The 19185-nt window shown below is 45.2% G+C and overlaps 1 protein-coding gene across 2 annotated transcripts; it reads left to right on the forward strand.

Annotated features, from left to right (window-relative positions):
- Nucleotides 1-432: 432 nt before the first annotated feature.
- On the forward strand, nt 433-17619 carry RTBDN (retbindin). Of its 2 annotated transcripts, none has more exons than XM_075346595.1 (6): nt 433-537; nt 4244-4392; nt 5825-5906; nt 5981-6109; nt 14832-14919; nt 16992-17619. In XM_075346595.1, exons 2-6 carry the CDS (start codon nt 4245-4247, stop codon nt 17277-17279), a joined length of 735 nt encoding a protein of 244 aa, XP_075202710.1. In that variant the 5' UTR covers nt 433-537; nt 4244; the 3' UTR covers nt 17280-17619. The 2 variants fall into 2 exon arrangements, with proteins under 2 accessions (XP_075202710.1, XP_075202709.1); XM_075346594.1 differs by having other exon boundaries at nt 434-537; nt 4239-4392.
- Nucleotides 17620-19185: the final 1566 nt, after the last annotated feature.

A 19185-nucleotide genomic window follows, 5' to 3' on the forward strand; every position in this document is an offset into this window, starting at 1 on the left:
TAACTACACACAACATCTATATATATATATATATAGATATATATAACAAAAATCATACATTAACTACACAATACGTAAATTCTAGAATACCCGATGCGTAGAATCGGGCCACCTTCTAGTATATATATATATATATATATATATATATATTATATATATATCAGAAAAAAAATTTGATTTTAATTATTTCTTCATCAAAATCCAGTATGATTAAAGTGTTCCCTTAGTTTTTTTTGAGCAATGTGTGTATATGTAAATATATATCTGTATATACACACACATTACTGTACATATAGAGAAAACGGAATATTTGGGCAATCCAGAGATGAGACATGGATACACCAGTCCCTGTAGAGCAGGTGACATCAAGTGGCCGGTCCAGTAGAGGAGGAGGAGGGAGGAGATAAGGGGATATGATGTAGGGAGGAGGGGGGGAGGTTGCAGGAAATCTTTAGATACAGGAGGCAGAATCACTGCATAGAAGAGACACAGAACAGTGACTGCGCCAGGTACCAGCCTGCAGCGACACAGAGCAAGGTGAGAGCCCGATACTGAACACTGGGGGGGGGATGGGGGGCTGGCAGAAAACGCAGGGTAAGGATCCCAGGAAGTAGTCAGTGGGAAAGATATGGGAATACCCTAAATATACAGACACGTCAGATGGAGGGGATCAGAGCAACAGGTGACTACCCAGCATAGAGCTATATACCATGATACCCAAAATCACCCCTTCACCGCCACAATGGGTGCAACTGAAGGACAGGTACTGAGCAGCGTGTATAAATAAATCCCAGGGTTAATCTGTAGGACAAAGTGTTTACAGCCTGAGGGGATGATATCGGCGGAGCGCGGCATTAGTGATGTCATATGTAACTCGCGGAATTACGCACAGTGACACTGTGTATGACCTCCCGGAGCAGGGTCACCATTATAGGAGGTTACAGGGGTAATAAGGGGCTGGGCTGTGGGTAACGATAGGGTAACAGGAGGTAGGGTACTGTAACCGAAATCACAGGTAACAGGAGGTAGGGTACTGTAACCGAAATCACAGGTAACAGGAGGTGGGGTACTGTAACCGAAATCACAGGTAACAGGAGGTGGGGTACTGTAACCGAAATCACAGGTAACAGGAGGTGGGGTACTGTAACCGAAATCACAGGTAACAGGAGGTGGGGTACTGTAACTGAAATCATAGGGTAACAGGAGGTGGGGTACTGTAACCTAAATCACAGGTAACAGGAGGTGGGGTACTGTAACCGAAATCACAGGTAACAGGAGGTGGGGTACTGTAACCGAAATCACAGGTAACAGGAGGTGGGGTACTGTAACTGAAATCATAGGGTAACAGGAGGTGGGGTACTGTAACCTAAATCACAGGTAACAGGAGGTGGGGTACTGTAACCGAAATCACAGGTAACAGGAGGTGGGGTACTGTAACCGAAATCACAGGTAACAGGAGGTGGGGTACTGTAACCGAAATCATAGCTAACAGGAGGTGGGGTACTGTAACCGAAATCACAGGTAACAGGAGGTGGGGTACTGTAACTTAAATCACAGCTAACAGGAGGTGGGGTACTGTAACTGAAATCACAGCTAACAGGAGGTGGGGTACTGTAACCGAAATCACAGCTAACAGGAGGTGGGGTACTGTAACCGAAATCATAGCTAACAGGAGGTGGGGTACAGTAACCGAAATCATAGCTAACAGGAGGTGGGGCACTGTAACTGAAATCATAGCTAACAGGAGGTGGGGTACTGTAACTGAAATCATAGCTAACAGGAGGTGGGGTACTGTAAAACAAACATGTTAGAAGTGCAATTATAGAATAAGGAGCTGAACTACTGTAAAATAAGGTTAAAAGGAGGTGGAAAATTGTAATAAGAGGATACATGAGAAGCTCAGATGCTAGGGCACTGTTATAAGACGTTAAAGGGGTACTAAGCAAGTCTTTGGGAATAACAGGCAGGATAATGCAGGGAACAAGATGATAAGAGGTTACAGGGGTAATAAGAGGATCAGGAGCCGGGTTACTGTAATAAGAGGTTACAGGGGTAATAAGAGGATCAGGAGCCAGGTTACTGTAATAAGAGGTTACAGGGGTAATAAGAGGATCAGGAGCCGGGTTACTGTAATAAGAGGATACAGGGGTAATAAGAGGATCAGGAGCCGGGTTACTGTAATAAGAGGTTACAGGGGTAATAAGAGGATCAGGAGCCGGGTTACTGTAATAAGAGGTTACAGGGGTAATAAGAGGATCAGGAGCCGGGTTACTGTAATAAGAGGTTACAGGGGTAATAAGAGGGTCAGGAGCCGGGTTACTGTAATAAGAGGTTACAGGGGTAATAAGAGGATCAGGAGCCGGGTTACTGTAATAAGAGGTTACAGGGGTAATAAGAGGATCAGGAGCCGGGTTACTGTAATAAGAGGTTACAGAGGTAATAAGAGGATCAGGAGCCGGGTTACTGTAATAAGAGGTTACAGAGGTAATAAGAGGATCAGGAGCCGGGTTACTGTAATAAGAGGTTACAGGGGTAATAAGAGGGTCAGGAGCCGGGTTACTGTAATAAGAGGTTACAGGGGTAATAAGAGGATCAGGAGCCGGGTTACTGTAATAACAGGTTACAAGGGTAATAAGAGGATCAGGAGCCAAGTTACTGTAATAAGATACATGGGTAATAAGAGGATCAGGAGCCGGGTTACTGTAATAAGAGGTTACAGGGGTCAGGAGCCGGGTTACTGTAATAAGAGGTTACAGGGTTAATAAGAGGATCAGGAGCCGGGTTACTGTAATAAGAGGTTACAGGGGTAATAAGAGAATCAGGAGCCGGGTTACTGTAATAAGAGGTTACAGGGGTAATAAGAGGATCAGGAGCCGGGTTACTGTAATAAGAGGATACAGGGGTAATAGGAGGATCAGGAGCCGGGTTACTGTAATAAGAGGATACAGGGCTAATAGGAGGATCAGGAGCCATTTGACTGTAATAAGAGGTTACAGGGGTAAAAAGAGGTTCAGGAGCCGGGTTACTGTAATAAGCGGTTACAGGGGTAATAAGAGGATCAGGAGCTGGGTTACTGTAATAAGAGGTTACAGGGTTAATAAGAGGATCAGGAGCCGAGTTACTGTAATAAGAGGATACAGGGGTAATAAGAGGATCAGGAGCCAGGTTACTGTAATAAGAGGATACATGGGTAATAAGAGCATCAGGAGCCGGGTTACTGTAATAGAGGTTACAGGGGTAATAAGAGGATCAGAAGCAGGGTTACTGTAATAAGAGGTTACAGGGGTAATAAGAGGATCAGGAGCCGGGTTACTGTAATAAGAGGTTACAGGGGTAATAAGAGGATCAGGAGCCATGTGACTAATAAGAGGTTACAGGGGTAAAAAGAGGTTCAGGAGCCGGGTTACTGTAATAAGCGGTTACAGGGGTAATAAGAGGATCAGGAGCTGGGTTACTGTAATAAGAGGTTACAGGGGTAATAAGAGGATCAGGAGCCAGGTTACTGTAATAAGAGGTTACAGGGGTAATAAGAGGATCAGGAGCCGGGTTACTGTAATAAGAGGATACAGGGGTAATAACAGGATCAGGAGCCGGGTTACTGTAATAAGAGGTTACAGGGGTAATAAGAGGATCAGGAGTCGGGTTACTGTAATAAGAGGTTACAGGGGTAATAAGAGGATCAGGAGCGGGTTACTGTAATAAGAGGTTACAGGGGTAATAAGAGGATCAGTAGCCGGGTTACTGTAATAAGAGGTTACAGGGGTAATAAGAGGATCAGGAGCGGGTTACTGTAATAAGAGGTTACAGGGGTAATAACAGGATCAGGAGCCGGGTTACTGTAATAAGAGGATACAGGGGTAATAAAAGGATCAGGAGCCGGGTGACTGTAATAAGAGGTTACAGGGGTAATAAGAGGATCAGGGGTCGGGTAATGTTAATATACAACAGTTGTAAGAGGGTTTTTTTTTTTATAGGATTTCTCAGGTTACTCACAGATGCTCAAGACCTAGATTATCCAAAAATATTTGTGAAGAACTGGTTTAGGAGTTAGAGATATTGGATGTTAGAGTGTAATATGGGGGTTCAGGAGTTTTTAGGGCAATAAGATAATAAAGACGTTCTAGAAGGGGCCAGTAACGGGCAGACTAGTTGGCTGTGATACATTACTGATTACATATTGTTACTCAGTATATTGTTTTAATGTCTCAGTTTGTGTTATTCGCTTTATCTTTCCTCAGGACAGAATGTCTCCTTTGTTCCTCGGCCTCGTCTCCTCCTTTCTTATATTCTCGCAGTCTACAGGATCTCCAGACACTTGCCTAGTAAATAAGAAGCAGAAGGTGACGGCGAGTCCTGAACCGGGACTGACCAAGTGCCAGCAGTATTCAAGCCGTGAGTATAACCGGGAACAGGATGGAAATTAACCACTTGGTTTCACCAAATTGGACAAGTCGTAATCTTAATCCACAAATTAACTGAATATGCTGCATTCAGTGGTAGATTACTTGGTGACCCCCTACAATGTTGTCTTATAATCTCCTAAATCTACACCGAAATGTCCACTGTATATAGCCCTCGAGCTGCTTTGAGCCGGGCTTAAGTGTCCCAAGGCCATTGAGTGATCTATCGATGACCGCCTTTGGATTACTGACAACATTGCTTCCCGTCATAAAGAGCATGGTGTGGAGCCATTAATCAATTGGTCAAGAAAGATAAAGTCCCATTACCGGTGACCCTGACTGCTCATCAACATCCCAAACAAATAGGTCCAGTGCTCAATATTTAGAGGGGATCTCCACTCAAGCATGGCCACCTCCCGACTAAAATCAATGGGTCTGCAGAAGCCTACAAGTCTCATCCAGAATGTTTTGGCCTTTAGGCTCCTCCATACGTCCCATCAGTCTTTCACCATTTAGGTCTTTTGGGAATTTATTTCTTGCTCATTGAGTAAGGTCATCCGTGTGCAAAATAATGGTCTTGACCAGCAGAAAGAAATTGTAACGCTCGCGGCCGGTATAGGGGCAGCAAGCGGGATTAGTGGACCCATTGGACCACAGGGGAGACCTGGGCTTACCCTTTAGTGGGAAGAGCTTAACTAAGCACCTACTAAAAGGCGGAATCCAGGTACCACTCTCAGGGCAGTGACTGGGACTGTAGCAGGACAGGAGGCGGACTTTGGTATGGGCACAGGTGTAGGCAGGTATAGGTGGGATAACCAGGGCAGGCAGGTACCAAGAGGTATGGTAAGGCAGACTCGGGTGCAGGTAACGGACACAGGGTAACCTGACCTGACAATTAGCTAGTAAACTGAGACATTGACTAACTAGGAGCGTTGCGCAGGCACCTCCCCAAATGGGAGGGTGCCTTAAATACATACTGCCTCTCAAAGGCTGAGGCATTTCCGGGAAATGGCGCGCACGTCCTTTAAGAGGAGGGCAGTTGTGCATGTACACGCCCTAAGCGCATTCCCAGGGAGCCTGTGCGGCGTGCACAGACCCCGGGGGGAGAGGGAGGCGGACGAGCACGTTGGCGGCCAGGAGAGTGCGGGGGGAGGACACGACCTGACCAGAACGGTAAGTCAGCGTCTCTCCAGGGACGTCGACACTACAGACGTTTTGCGCTCTTCTAACGTCTTAGAAGTTGTTTTGGAAATGCAGAAGAACCATCTTCCCGATATCTGTAGGATTTAGCTGGGGCTCTTGCATAGCTCCTTAGTTGCCCAAACTGGGTGACAACTGTAGATCTCCATTATCTTGTCATGTGCAGATGTCAGAGCTTTCCTCTGAAAAATGTTATAGTCTCCATTATCTATTCTTCCTCTTAGATTCATGCTGTTCTCAGGATCTAATAGATGCGGATTCCTCAATCCCCTTCCCATGGACAGGGTGTGGACCCCTCAGCCCCAGGTAATCACATATTCCTTCCATTTCTAATGACTCTTCACATCACTGTAAGTGACCTCACTGTTTATGTCTCACAGGTGTGAGGAATACGTCAGGCGAGTGCAATGTATGTATCTCTGCTCCCCGCACGTCTCAAAGTGGAGTCTCCCCGGCTCTATTGCTGGAATCCAAGTGCTGCCCCTCTGTGAGAAGTTCTGTGATGAATGGTAAGATTACACGGTCTATAGATATCTGATAAAAAAAAATAAATCTTGTAAAAAGATCCTGTCAATTACTTGTACATAGGGGGCGGTATTATAATAGTTATATTCTTGTACATAGGGGGCAGTATTATAATAGTTATATTCTTGTACATAGGGGGCAGTATTATAATAGTTATATTCTTGTACATAGGGGGCTGTTGTGAATGTAGTCTATGAGGGTGCTGTTTAGGAGCTCCTTCTGGTGGCCAGGAATGGTAGTGGAGCAGAGTCTGAGCCTGTGACTCAGACAGGTGTCGGCATTAATTGGGAATTAAGGAAGTTCTATTGCAGACAAGCCTGGTGTATATAGGAGAGCACTTTTTGCCGTGCTGGTGATAACTGAAGTTTCCTCAGTCTTTGGACCTGGCTTGGAGTTCTGTCATGCCCTGTTTCCCTGTGCAACACTTCTGCAGATACGTTTGCTAGTTTTTCCCTTGCTTCCTGGTTTACACCTTAGGGCGTTTTGTTTTTCTGTGTTTTGTTCTCCCATTATTTACAGGAGTACCTGATATAGTGGAGCTGAGGTCGTTCGACCTCCAAGGCCATTTTTACTATTAGGAGATTGGTATTTTTCTACAGGGATTTTGTACTGACCACAGTTTCCTTTCCTTTGTATCTAGTTAGTGGGGCCTCCACTTTGCTAAATCTATTTTTTCTGTGTATCGTTTTTCCTATATCACCGTAATCTTTATATGTCGGGGGTTGTCTACTCCTTTGGGGACCTCTCTGAGGCAAGGTAGATTTCCTCATTTCTATCTGTGAGGCGTAGCTAGTTTCTCAGGCTATGACAAGGTGTCTAGGTGTTTAGGAACTCTCCACGGCTACTTCTAGTGTGGTCTGAGAGTTAGGGGATTGCAGTCAGCACAGGTTCCAACTACTCTTGTTTTCTTGGTGTTTTTCCACCAATGGGAGTTTTTTGTAATCTTCCATGGTTACCGGATCATAACGGGGCAGTATTATAGTAGTTATATTCTTGTACATAGGGGCAGTATTATAGTAGTTATATTCTTGTACATAGGGGCAGTATTATAGTAGTTATATTCTTGTACATAGGGGCAGTATTATAGTAGTTATATTCTTGTACATAGGACAGTATTATAGTAGTTATATTCTTGTACATAGGGGCAGTATTATAGTAGATATATTCTTGTACCTAGGGGCAGTATTATAGTAGTTATATTCTTGTACATAGGGGGCAGTATTATAGTAGTTATATTCTTGTACATAGGGGGCAGTATTATAGTAGTTATATTCTTGTACATAGGGGCAGTATTATAGTAGTTATATTCTTGTACATAGTAGTATTAAAGTAGTTATATCCCTGTATATAATAATCTTCATTTCTATAGCGCCAACATATTCCGCAGCACTTTACAATTCAGAGGTTCATATACAAGCAATAGTTATAGAAAATACAATACTTAGAGCAAAAAAAGACAAGCCTGCTCGTGAGAGCTTACAATCTGCAATGAGGTGTGGGGGGGATGACAGGGTACAATTGCTTATTTACAATGACAGTACAGCCATCTCAAAGAAAGAAATGGGGGATAGATAAAGGCCACCTGAACCAGTCAGACAATCTTTGGAGTTGCTTTTGGGTGCAGTGGAGCTTGACAAAGTTATGTTGTGAGAAGTCATGGAGAGGGGCTATTTTGACTTAATTTGATTTCTCAGCGTGATAGGCCACCCAAAGAAGATGTGTTTTTAGGGAGTGTCTGAAGCTACGTAACTTGTGGTTGTCCTGGTTTCTTGGGGTAGAGCATTCCAGAGGATTGGTGCAGCTCGGGAGAAATCTCGGATGCGGGAGTGGGAGGTTCGAATTAGTGTGGCACTGTGGAGAGCTTTGTGGGTGAGAACAAGCAGTTTGAATTGGATCCGGTGATATATGGGCAGCAAATGACTGGCACAGAGCAGAAGCGTCTGAGTAATGATTAGCCAGATAGGTGACCCTGGCTGCTGCATTAAGGATGGACTGTAGAGGAGAGAGTCTAGTTTGGGGGAGACAGATTGAGAAATGCAGTAGTCAAGGTGAGAGTGGATCAGGGCCACGGTGAGGGTTTTTGTAGTTTCCATTGTGAGAGAGGGGCGGATTCTAGAGATGTTCTTGAGATGTAGGCAAGACATTGTATATAGGAGGTGAAGGAGAGATCAGTGTCAAGTATAACACCCAGACAGCGGGCCTGTGGCCTAGGAATTACCGTGGTACCGCATACAGAGAGGGAGATATCAGGATTAAGGAGGTTAGAAGATGGAGGAAATAGAAGAAGTTCAGTTTTAGAAAGCTTAAGTTTCAGATAGAGAGCAGACATGATGTTGGAAACTGCGGACAGACAGTCACTTGTGTTCTGTAGTACAGCGGGGGTGAGCTCAGGGGATGAGGTGTATAGCTGTGTGTCATCAGCATAAAGATGGTGCTTGAATTTGCTGATGGTCATTCCAATTGGGGCAGTGTATAGGGAGAAAAGAAGAGGGACAAAGACTGACCCCAATAGTGAGAGGAAGAGGAGAAGATGTGGAGCCAGCAAATGATACGCTGAATGAGCGGCCAGAAAGATAGGAACAGACCCAAGAGAGCGCAGTGTCCTTTAGGCCGATAGAATGGAGCATAGAGAGAAGGAGACTGTGGTCAACAGTGTCGAAGGCTGCAGAGAGGTCAAGAAGGATAAGAAGATAGTGGTCACAGTTACATTTTGCTGTCAGAAGGTCATTGGTCACTTTGACGAGGGCAGTTTTTGTTGAGTGAAGATGGCAGAAGCCAGACTGTAAGGGACCTAGAAGAGAGTGAGAGGAGAGGTAGCGGGTGGGGCGGGAATAGACCAGGCGCTCCAAGAGTTTGGAAAGGAAGGGGAAATTAGAGACTAGTCTGTGGTTGCTTGTGCAGGATGGGTCGAGAGAGGGTTTTTTTTATTAATGGAGTAATGATAGCGTGTTTAAGGGAGGAGGGGAAGATACCAGAGGGGAGAGAGAGAGAGATTAAAGATTTTAGTTAGGTGAGTAGTGTCGACCGGAGAGAGGGACTGAGTAGGTGTGAGGGGAACGGATCAGTAGTCCAAGTGGTAGGACGAGAAGAGGAGAGGAGCCTTGAAGACTTCTTCCACTGTGACTGGGTCAAATGTGGAGAGTGAGCTGGATGGGATGTGGGGAGGGATGGGATTCACAACGCTTGGTGGCTGGGAGCTGATCTCTCAGAGGATGTTTTCTATTTTCTCTGTGAAATACGAGGCCAGCTCATCAGCATGAAGGTCTGTGACAGGGGTCTGGATTTTGGGGTTGAGGAGGGAGTGAAAAGGAGTCAGAGCTTTTTTTGATTGTTGGAAAGGGAGATCAGGGTGGTGCAGTAGGTCTGTTTGGCAAGATGAAGGGCAGAGTTGTAGGTTCTTAACATGAACTTGTAGTGGATGAAGTTTTCTGGTGTGCGGGTTGTCCTCCAGAGGTGTTCAGCACTCCTAGAGCATCGCTGGAGAAATCGAGTTTGCAATGTGAGCCAGGGCTGTTTCACTCTGTGTTTGGAGGTTCTGAAGGTGAGAGGTGCTACTTTGTCTAGGGTACTTCTGAGTGTGGCATTGTAGTGGTTTACAGCCAGATCAGGACAGGAAAGTGAGGAGATAGGGGACAGTGATGAGTGGAGGGAGTCTGTAATTGTATGAGAATCAATGGCCTGTAGGTTTCTGAATGTTTGATAGGTGAGAGTGTGCTGGGGTGGGCGAGGGTTTGAGAGTGTGAAGGAGAGGATGTTGTGGTCAGAGAGGGGAAGAGGTGAGTTGTCAAAGTGAGAGATTGAGCAAAGGCGGAAGAGACTAGGTCAAGGGTGTTACCATCTTCATGTGTCTCAGAGGATGAGAGCTGTGAGAGGCCAAGGGAGGTGGTGAGAGATAGAAGCTTGGATGCAGATGGGGAGGAGGGGCTGGTCATGGGGATGTTGAAGTCTCCTAGGATGAGGGTTGGCAATTCAGAGGACATGAAGTGTGGCAGCCAGGCTGAGAAGTGGTTAAGGAATTGGGTGGGTGAGCCTGGTGGACGGTATATGACCACTACTCTGAGGGGAAAGGGATGGAAGAGCCTAATGGTGTGGACTTCAAAGGATGGGAATGATAGTGATGGAGCTGGGAGGGGTGGGTGGGGGAGACCTGGAAAGTGAATTGTGGGGACAGGAGTATGCCGACTCCACCATTTCTGTTCTCAAGCCTTGGTAAGTGGGAAAAGTGTAGGCCGCCGTGAGAAATTGCAGCAGGGGAAGCAGTGTCAGAGTCCTGAATCCAGGTTTCGGAGAGGGCCAGTAGATTAAGGGTACCTTCACACTTAGCGATGCAGCAGCGATCCGACCAGCGATCTGACCTGGTCAGGATCGCTGCTGCATCGCTACATGGTCGCTGGTGAGCTGTCAAACAGGCAGATCTCACCAGCGACCACTGAACAGGCCCCAGCCAGCAGCGACGTGCAAGCGCCGCTGCGCTTGCACGGAGCCGCCGACTGGAAGCTGCGGAGACTGGTAACTAAGGTAAACATCGGGTATGGTTACCCGATGTTTACATTAGTTACCAGCGCTGTGTGCAGAGAGCAGGGAGCCGCGCACACTGAGCGCTGGCTCCTTGCTCTCCTAGCTGCTGTACACATCGGGTTAATTAACCCGATGTGTAATGCAGCTACATGTGCAGAGAGCAAGGAGCCGCGCACACTGCTTAGCGCTGGCTCCTTGCTCTCCTAGCTGCTATACACATCGGGTTAATTAACCCGATGTGTACAGCAGCTACATGTGCAGAGAGCCGGAGCCGGCAGCACAGGCAGCGTGAGAGCTGCGGAGGCTGGTAACTAAGGTAAATATCGGGTAACCACCTTGGTTACCCGATGTTTATCTTGGATACAGCTTACCTCAGCTGTCAGACGCCGGCTCCTGCTCCCTGCTCGCTTCATTTGTCGCTCTCTTGCTGTCACACACAGCGATCTGTGTGTCACAGCAGGAGAGCGGCTTTGAAGAAAACGAACCAGGGCTGTGTGTAACGAGCAGCGATCTCGCAGCAGGGGCCAGATCGCTGCTCAGTGTCACACACAGCGAGATCGCTAATGAGGTCACTGCTGCGTCACAAAAAGCGTGACTCAGCAGCGATCTCGGCAGCGAGCTCGCTGTGTGTGAAGCACCCCTAAGAGAGTTATTGAGAAAGTAGTTGTGGATGTAAGGAAGCTTGTTACATACAGACCGTGGATTCCAGAGAGCACAATTAAAAGAGGGAGATGAAGATATATAGCAGGGTTTCTATGAGAGGTGATGGAGTAGGTAAAGTTGGCATGGGGTGGACCAAGAGATCGCCTGAGAGACATAGCAGTAAAAGGAGAAAGAGCAGATAGTTTTTGGAGTTGTAACATGGCTTATTCTGCAAGATCCTGGAGCATGATGGAGTGAGGTTATTAAGGAAGGTGAAAAGAACGTGGGAGCTGTACATAGGAGAGGGGAGGAAAGAGGGGCTGATGTGGATGAGTGAGGATAGAGAGGGGGGGCCGGTCGGTGAAAGTGGATGACAAAAACACTTAGGAAGATGGATATAGAAATAAAGGCCATGGTTGATAAAGAGGGTGACAAAGTAAGTTACCTGACTCCTGCCCTGACTAACTGCCACTGACAGAACTGCCCGACTTAGCAACGAGGGCACTTTGCAGAAGAGGGCACCCTCATGCAGGACCCCACACAAGTGCACCCCTTAAAGGGAACCTGTCATCAGAAATTTTGCTTTAAACCTAAATGTTTCCCCCTCTGCAGCTCCTGGGCTGCATTCTAGCAAGGTTCCTGTTGGTTTTTTGCTCCCTTTTAGACCAAATATAATACTTTATAAAGGTGTACCTTTTGGGATGCTAATTTTCTAAATCGTCCATGGGGGCGGGCTCTCTGGTGTCCGTTATGTCCATCTTGCCGATTTACACTGTCCCTCAACGCAGCATTTCATACTTCCAGGATGCCGCCCAGTGAGCCCGTGGTCCGGCGCATGCGCAGTGCCACTGTAGCGGGACTGTGCACTGCGTGCACAGTGTGACCGCTGATAACGTTTGCGCAGGCACGAGAATGGGCGGCGCTGTATTGTCATCGCAAGTGCCCGCACTTTCCCCTCTGCCTCCAGCGTTCTGCCAAGCGCTGGCCAGATGACCGCACGTCCCCTCTTTCCCATCTTTCCCTGTAGCAGGAAATAGATGGGAGGATCTGAGCAGGACACCACCGGTTACGGCCAGCGCTTGCGCAGAACGCTGGAGGCAGAAAGGAAAGCGTGTGCACTAGATTATGGGTGGGCACTTGCAATGATAATCACAGCGCCGCCCATAATCTCGTTGGGGGACGTCGTAAATCGGCAGGATGGACATAACGGACACCAGAGAGCCCGCCCCCATGGACGATTTAGAAAATTTGCATCCCAAAAGGTACACTTTTATAAAGTATTATATTTGATCTAAAAGGGAACAAAAAACCAACAGGAACCTTGCTAGAATGCAGCCCAGGAGCTGCAGAGGGGGAAACATTTAGGTTTAAAGCAAAATTTCTGATGACAGGTTCCCTTTAAGCTACATCCAAATATATAAAGCTGGCTAGAGGAGCAGGTAAGGGAGATTGTGGGAACTCAGCTTGTTAAGGAACTTAAGTGATGGACACACCAGGAGATGAGATAATCAAAGGCATTACAACAGATATAAAACCAGGTCTGACTCAAGTCTACACAAATCACACTTTCTACCATCAGATAAGGCGAGTACATAGGGGCAGTATTATAGTAGTTATATTCTTGTATATAGGGGCAGTATTATAGTAGTTATATTCTTGTATATAGGGGCAGTATTATAGTAGTTATATTCTTGTATATAGGGGCAGTATTATAGTAGTTATATTCTTGTATATAGGGGCAGTATTATAGTAGTTATATTCTTGTATATAGGGGCAGTATTATAGTAGTTATATTCTTGTATATAGGGGCAGTATTATTAGTAGTTATATTCTTGTATATAGGGGCAGTATTATTAGTAGTTATATTCTTGTATATAGGGGCAGTATTATTAGTAGTTATATTCTTGTACATAGGGGCAGTATTATAGTAGTTATATTCTTGTACATAGGGGCAGTATTATAGTAGTTACATTCTTGTACATAGGAGCAGTATTATAGTAGTTATATTCTTGTACATAGGGGGCAGTGTTATAGTAGTTATATTCTTGTACATAGGGGGCAGTGTTATAGTAGTTATATTCTTGTACATAGGGGGCAGTATTATAGTAGTTATATTCTTGTACATAGGAGCAGAATTATAGCAGTTATATTCTTGTACATAGGAGCAGTATTATAACAGTTATATTCTTGTACATAGGGGCAGTATTATAGTAGCTATATTCTTGTACATAGGGGCAGTATTATAGTAGTTATATTCTTGTACATAGGGGCAGTATTATAGTAGTTATATTCTTGTACATAGGAGCAGTATTATAGTAGTTATATTCCTGTACATAGGGGCAGTATTATAGTAGTTATATTCTTGTACATAGGGGCAGTATTATAGTAGTTATATTCTTGTACATAGGGGGCAGTATTATAGTAGTTATATTCCTGTACATAGGGGCAGCAGTATTATAGTAGTTATATTCCTGTACATAGGGGCAGTATTATAGTAGTTATATTCTTGTACATAGGGGGCAGTATTATAGTAGTTACATTCTTGTACATAGGAGCAGTATTATAGCAGTTATATTCTTGTACATAGGGGGCAGTATTATAGTAGTTATATTCTTGTACATAGGGGCAGTATTATAGTAGTTACATTCTTGTACATAGGAGCAGTATTATAATAATTATATTCCTGTACATAGGGGGCAGTATTATAGTAGTTATATTCTTGTACATAGGGGCAGTATTATAGTAGTTATATTCTTGTACATAGGGGCAGTATAGTAGTAATATTCCTGTACATAGGAGCAGTATTATAGCAGTTACATTCTTGTACATAGGGGCAGTATTATAGTAGTTATATTCTTTTACATAGGGGCAGTATTATAGCAGTTATATTCTTGTACATAGGAGCAGTATCATAGTAATTATATTCCTGTACATAGGGGGCAGTATTATAGTAGTTATATTCTTTTACATAGGGGCAGTATTATAGTAGTTATATTCCTTTACATAGGGGGAAGTATATAGTAGTTACATTCTTGTACATAGCGGCAGTATTATAGCAGTTATATTCTTGTATATAGGGGCAGTATTATAGTAGTTATATTCTTGTACATAGAGGGCAGTATTATAGTAGTTATATTCTTGTACATAGGGGCAGTATTATAGTAGTTATATTCTTGTACATAGGGACAGTATTATAGAAGTTATATTCTTGTACATAGGGGGCAGTATTATAGAAGTTATATTCTTGTACATAGGGGGCAGTATTATAGTAGTTATATTCCTGTACATCGGGGCAGTATTATATTAGTTGTATTCTTGTACATAGGGACCAGTATTATAGCAGTTGTATTCTTGTACATAGGGGCAGTATTATACAATAGTAGGTATATTCTTGCACATAGCAGTATTGTACAGTAGTTAACAGTGTGAAGTTTCTGAAGACTTAGACGTGGTTTGGAATAATGAGATTAATGTAAGCATATATTAGTGACGTGTAACCTTCCCATGTCGTCATCTTAAGTAGGATAACCTCTATCCTCATTTCAGGTTTGCCGCGTGCAGACAAGATGTAATTTGCTCGCACACTTCATATCTTAAAAGAAACTGCAGCAAAGGCTGTATAACGTACAAGCAGGTGAGTGTACGTACACCATATCGAGAGGCTATCCCATTCCACACACCCCTTAGTATTTTGTGGTGACGGCTCAGCTGCGGGTCGCTTGCTCATCACTTCCGTAGGAATTTTCACAATAATCCTGACCCCATTGAATCACAGGATTGAATTATCCCATTATCCTGGCTCAATCCTGTGAGTGCCACTTATCCCGGTGTGGGGGAAGGGCATGGTCTGGACCACTGATCCTCTTAATATGTTGGAATATTCTGCCCTTCCTATCCTATCACTGTGAGAGGTCACCACACACCTCTCCTCCTGGACTGATCCTATAGATTCCCTTATTTTAATATTAGTGAGCTATTCATGGGACCGGTAACTGATATCAGATCTATGTAGGTCCGAGCCCGATACCCCAACAGATCCACTAATTTCTGGAAACAACCCACCCTATCTAATGTGTATAATGGTGCCAAAAAGTAATCATATTGTCCGGTCCGGGTTACGGCTGCAATAACCAGCAGCATCATCAGGAGACCTACAAGCGAGTCAGGAATTGCAGCCGTAAGGCTGTGTGCGCACGTGTGCATTTTTCCTGCGTTTCATACTGCAGCGTCTCAATGTCAAAATGCATGCGTTGCGCTTCCCCAGCAAAGTCTATGTGAAGTCTGCAAATTCCATGCGCATATTGCTTTTTTAGGCAGCGTTTTAGATGCCAAATATTTGACAAAATCGATGCGTTTAAAAAAGCAGCGTCACTTATTTTGTGCATTTTGGTTGTGTTTTCCACCCACTCACTCTTTCGGTCTATCTCATACTCACCGATCACCGGCGGGGCGCTGCACGGCTGTCACACTGCGGCGGCTTCTCCTGCTTCTGAAAATGTCGGCCGCTCATTAGGCCATGATATTCCGCTTCCCCTGCCCACCGGCACCTATGATTAGTCGCAGTCAGACGAGCCCCCACGCTGAGTGACAGCTGTCTCACTGCAACCAATCACAGCCGCCGGTGGGCAGGTCTATTTCGTGCAGTAACACGTACGGTCCCGCCCAATTTTGATACCAGCCAAGGTAAAGCCACACGGCTGAGGGCTGGTATTCTCAGGATGGGTAGCCCCACATTATGGGAAGCACCCCCCCCCACACCCTAAAAATATCAGCCAGCAGCTGGACGGAATTGCTGCATCCATTAGATGCAACAGTTCCGGGACTCTACCAGGCTCATCCCAATTGCCCTGGTGTGGTGGCAATCGGGGTAATAAGGAGTTAATGGCAGCAACTAAATCCAAGGTTAATCATGGCAGGAGTCTATGAGACACCCCCCATTACTAATCTGTACGTTAAAGAAAATAAACACATACACACACATCCTTTATTTGGAAAAGACAAAAAAAAAAAACACCCTCTTTCACCACTATTAACCCCCAAACAACCCAGTTCCGACGTAATCCGCACAAGGTCCCACAACGTTTTCAGCTCTGCTACATCGTAAGCGGACAGTGAGTGGGCACAGAGCATGACCACTAGCTGTCAGATCCACGGAGCGACTGAAGTGAGCGCTATCAGTGATGACATCACTCAGGTTACCCGCGGTCATAGCTGGAGTCCACCTGTGACAGCAAGTCGCCCGAGTGACTGAAGTGAGCCGCGCGATCAGTGGTGCCCTAACTCAGTTGATTTGCGGTCTCGGGTTATGGACTTTAGCTGGCAGTGGGTAACCTGAGTGACAGCACCGCTGATCGCGCGGGTCACTCAGGGGATTTGCAGTCATCAATGAGTCCTTCACTGGTGACCGCAAATCAGGACGCAGCGCACATACAGAGAGCTGCGCGATAACAATGAAGTCAGGTGAAGTTCATCCGAGTTCATTCTCATCGAGCAGCTCTGTCTCGCAGCCAGCCATGCTCTATGGGGATGTAGCAGAGCCGAGTGGGATTGCACTGCCAAAAATGCATGCGTTTTCGGTGCATTTTTTTTGTTTACAGTTGTTAAAACGCTGCATTTTGTCAAGCTAGAACGCAGTGTGTGCACATAGCCTAATACAGACCAGAAAATCATGTGAATATGAACTAACAAGTTACAATTCTCTTCTAGAAATTTGGATCAGGAGAAAAGATGTGCGACACAATCTGGAAACATTCATTTGTAACAATGGCCGAGCAGTGCTTCTGCTTCACCCCACCAGAAGAGGGCGCTGATGCTGTACAGCAAGGCTCCGCCCATGCAGAGATAGACCACGCCCATGAGGAGTCATCAGGCTATCCAGAGGGGTGTTTCCAGGACCGCCAAGGTATTGAGAAGAGAATACGGATGAGAAGATCTTTGCGCAAGAGAAGTATCCAACTTGATGTTGATGGAAGTGGCAGTGGCAATGGCGTCTAATGGGAACCAAACTCTCTGATAGTCTCACCTACCTCCCCATGTCCCACCCTATATCGGCCCCTCTAAACTTGCTTCTCGTTACCCAAAAGTGTTACCAAAGTTGAAGACTAGATGGACTTGACCAGACCGCAGAACCGAGAGACATCTCTGCAAGCACAATCTGAGCCAAAGAGCTTTACCTCATCCGCATCGCTACACGCTGTGACCCCCGCCTACCCGAAAATCCGCATAGATCCTACATTGCACCAGCAAGCAGGGACGGCCTGTAAAAAGTTGTTTGGTGGGAAGTTAATACCTCCAACATGGCAGATAAGATTAATAAAGTATAAAACTGAAATTATTCATCTGTATCTCTTATCATTTATGTAAAGAAAAAACAGACACACTGATCCCACTAATTCTATAATGGGGGAGTTAAATGAGATAATTTGGGCCCCCGGAAGATGCCACTAGGGGGAGCTCTATGTATAAGCTGGATTCAGTAAGCTCTGAGGCTCCCCCTAGTGAAGGCTACTAGCAATGGGAATTTTATCATTTAGAGGGGCGACCAGTTAATAAACAAAAAGGCTGATAGGCAGCAGTACAGCTTAAAGAGAAAAAAAAATATATATATATATAAAATATAAAAAGGCCATCATGTCACTACTGCTTTTCTAGCATTGAGCCCCTGATTTTCCCCCTTTGGTTTCCAGTCTAAATTGGCTGCGAATGTTGTAGCCCATATACCCCACATGACCACTAAAGTCAATCAATGGCCACTACTGGGGTTTCTACCTGCAGCAATCACATTAGTTATACCAGTGCATCTCAATAAATTAGAATATCATCAACAAGTTAATTTCAGTAATTCAATACAAAAAGGGAAACGCATATATTATATACAGTCATTACACAGAGGGATCTATTCCTATATATTCTATAGAGTCATTACACACAGAGGGATCTATTCCTATATATTATATAGAATTATTACACACAGAGGGATCTATTTCACGTGTTTATTTCTGTTAATGTTGATGATTATGGCTTACAGCCAATGAAAACCCAAAAGTCTCTCAGAAAATTAGATTATATAAGACCAACTGAAACAATGATTTTACACTCAAATGTTGGCGCCTCCTGAAACGTCTGTACAGTAAATGCCTCAATACTTGGTCGGGTCCTATTGCATCAATGCGGCAATGTGGCTGGAGGCGATCAGCCTGTGGCACTGCTGAGGGGTTATGGAAGCCCAGGTTGCTTTGATAAACGCCTTCAGCTCGTCTGCATTGTTGGCTCTGGTGTCTCTCATATATTCTCTATGGGGTTTAGGTCAGGCGAGTTTGCTGCCAATCAAGCACAGTGATACTGTGGTTAGTAAACCAGGTATTGGTACTTTTGGCAGTGTGGACAGGGGCCAAGTCCTGCTGGACAATGACATTTCCATCTCCATAAAGCTTGTCAGCAGAGGGAAGCATGAAGTGCTGTAATATTCCCTGGTAGACGGCTGCGCTGACTTTGGTGTTGATAACACACAGTGGAGCTACACCAGCAGATGACATGGCTCCCCAAACCATCACTGATTGTGGAGACTTCACACTAGACCTCAGCAGCTTGGATTGTGGCCTCCACTCTTCCTCCAGACTCTGGGACCGCCATTTCCAAATGTACTTTACTTTCATCTGAAAACAACACCTTGGACACTGAGAACAGTCCAGTTCTTTTTCTCCTTGGCCCAGGTAAGACGCTTCTGGCGTTGTCTATTGGTCATGAGTGGCCTGACACCAGGAATGCTACAGTTGTAGCCCATGTCCCGGACACGTCTGTGTGTGGTGGCTCTTGAAGCACTGACCCCAGCAGCGTCCACTCCTTGTGAATCTCACCCAAAATTTTGAACGGCCTTTTCTTAACAATCCTATTAAGGCTG

The sequence above is a fragment of the Anomaloglossus baeobatrachus genome, chromosome 4 (assembly GCF_048569485.1).
Source record: "Anomaloglossus baeobatrachus isolate aAnoBae1 chromosome 4, aAnoBae1.hap1, whole genome shotgun sequence".
In the NCBI taxonomy this organism is placed as follows: Eukaryota; Metazoa; Chordata; class Amphibia; order Anura; family Aromobatidae; genus Anomaloglossus; species Anomaloglossus baeobatrachus.

Bases quoted from the DNA above. Each gene is read 5' to 3' on its own strand.
- RTBDN (XM_075346595.1), top strand. From the start codon at position 4,245: ATGTCTCCTTTGTTCCTCGGCCTCGTCTCCTCCTTTCTTATATTCTCG. The intron at 5,907-5,980 runs GTAATCACATAT...TATGTCTCACAG, and splicing joins TGTGGACCCCTCAGCCCCAG to GTGTGAGGAATACGTCAGGC. The intron at 6,110-14,831 runs GTAAGATTACAC...TCCTCATTTCAG, and splicing joins GAGAAGTTCTGTGATGAATG to GTTTGCCGCGTGCAGACAAG.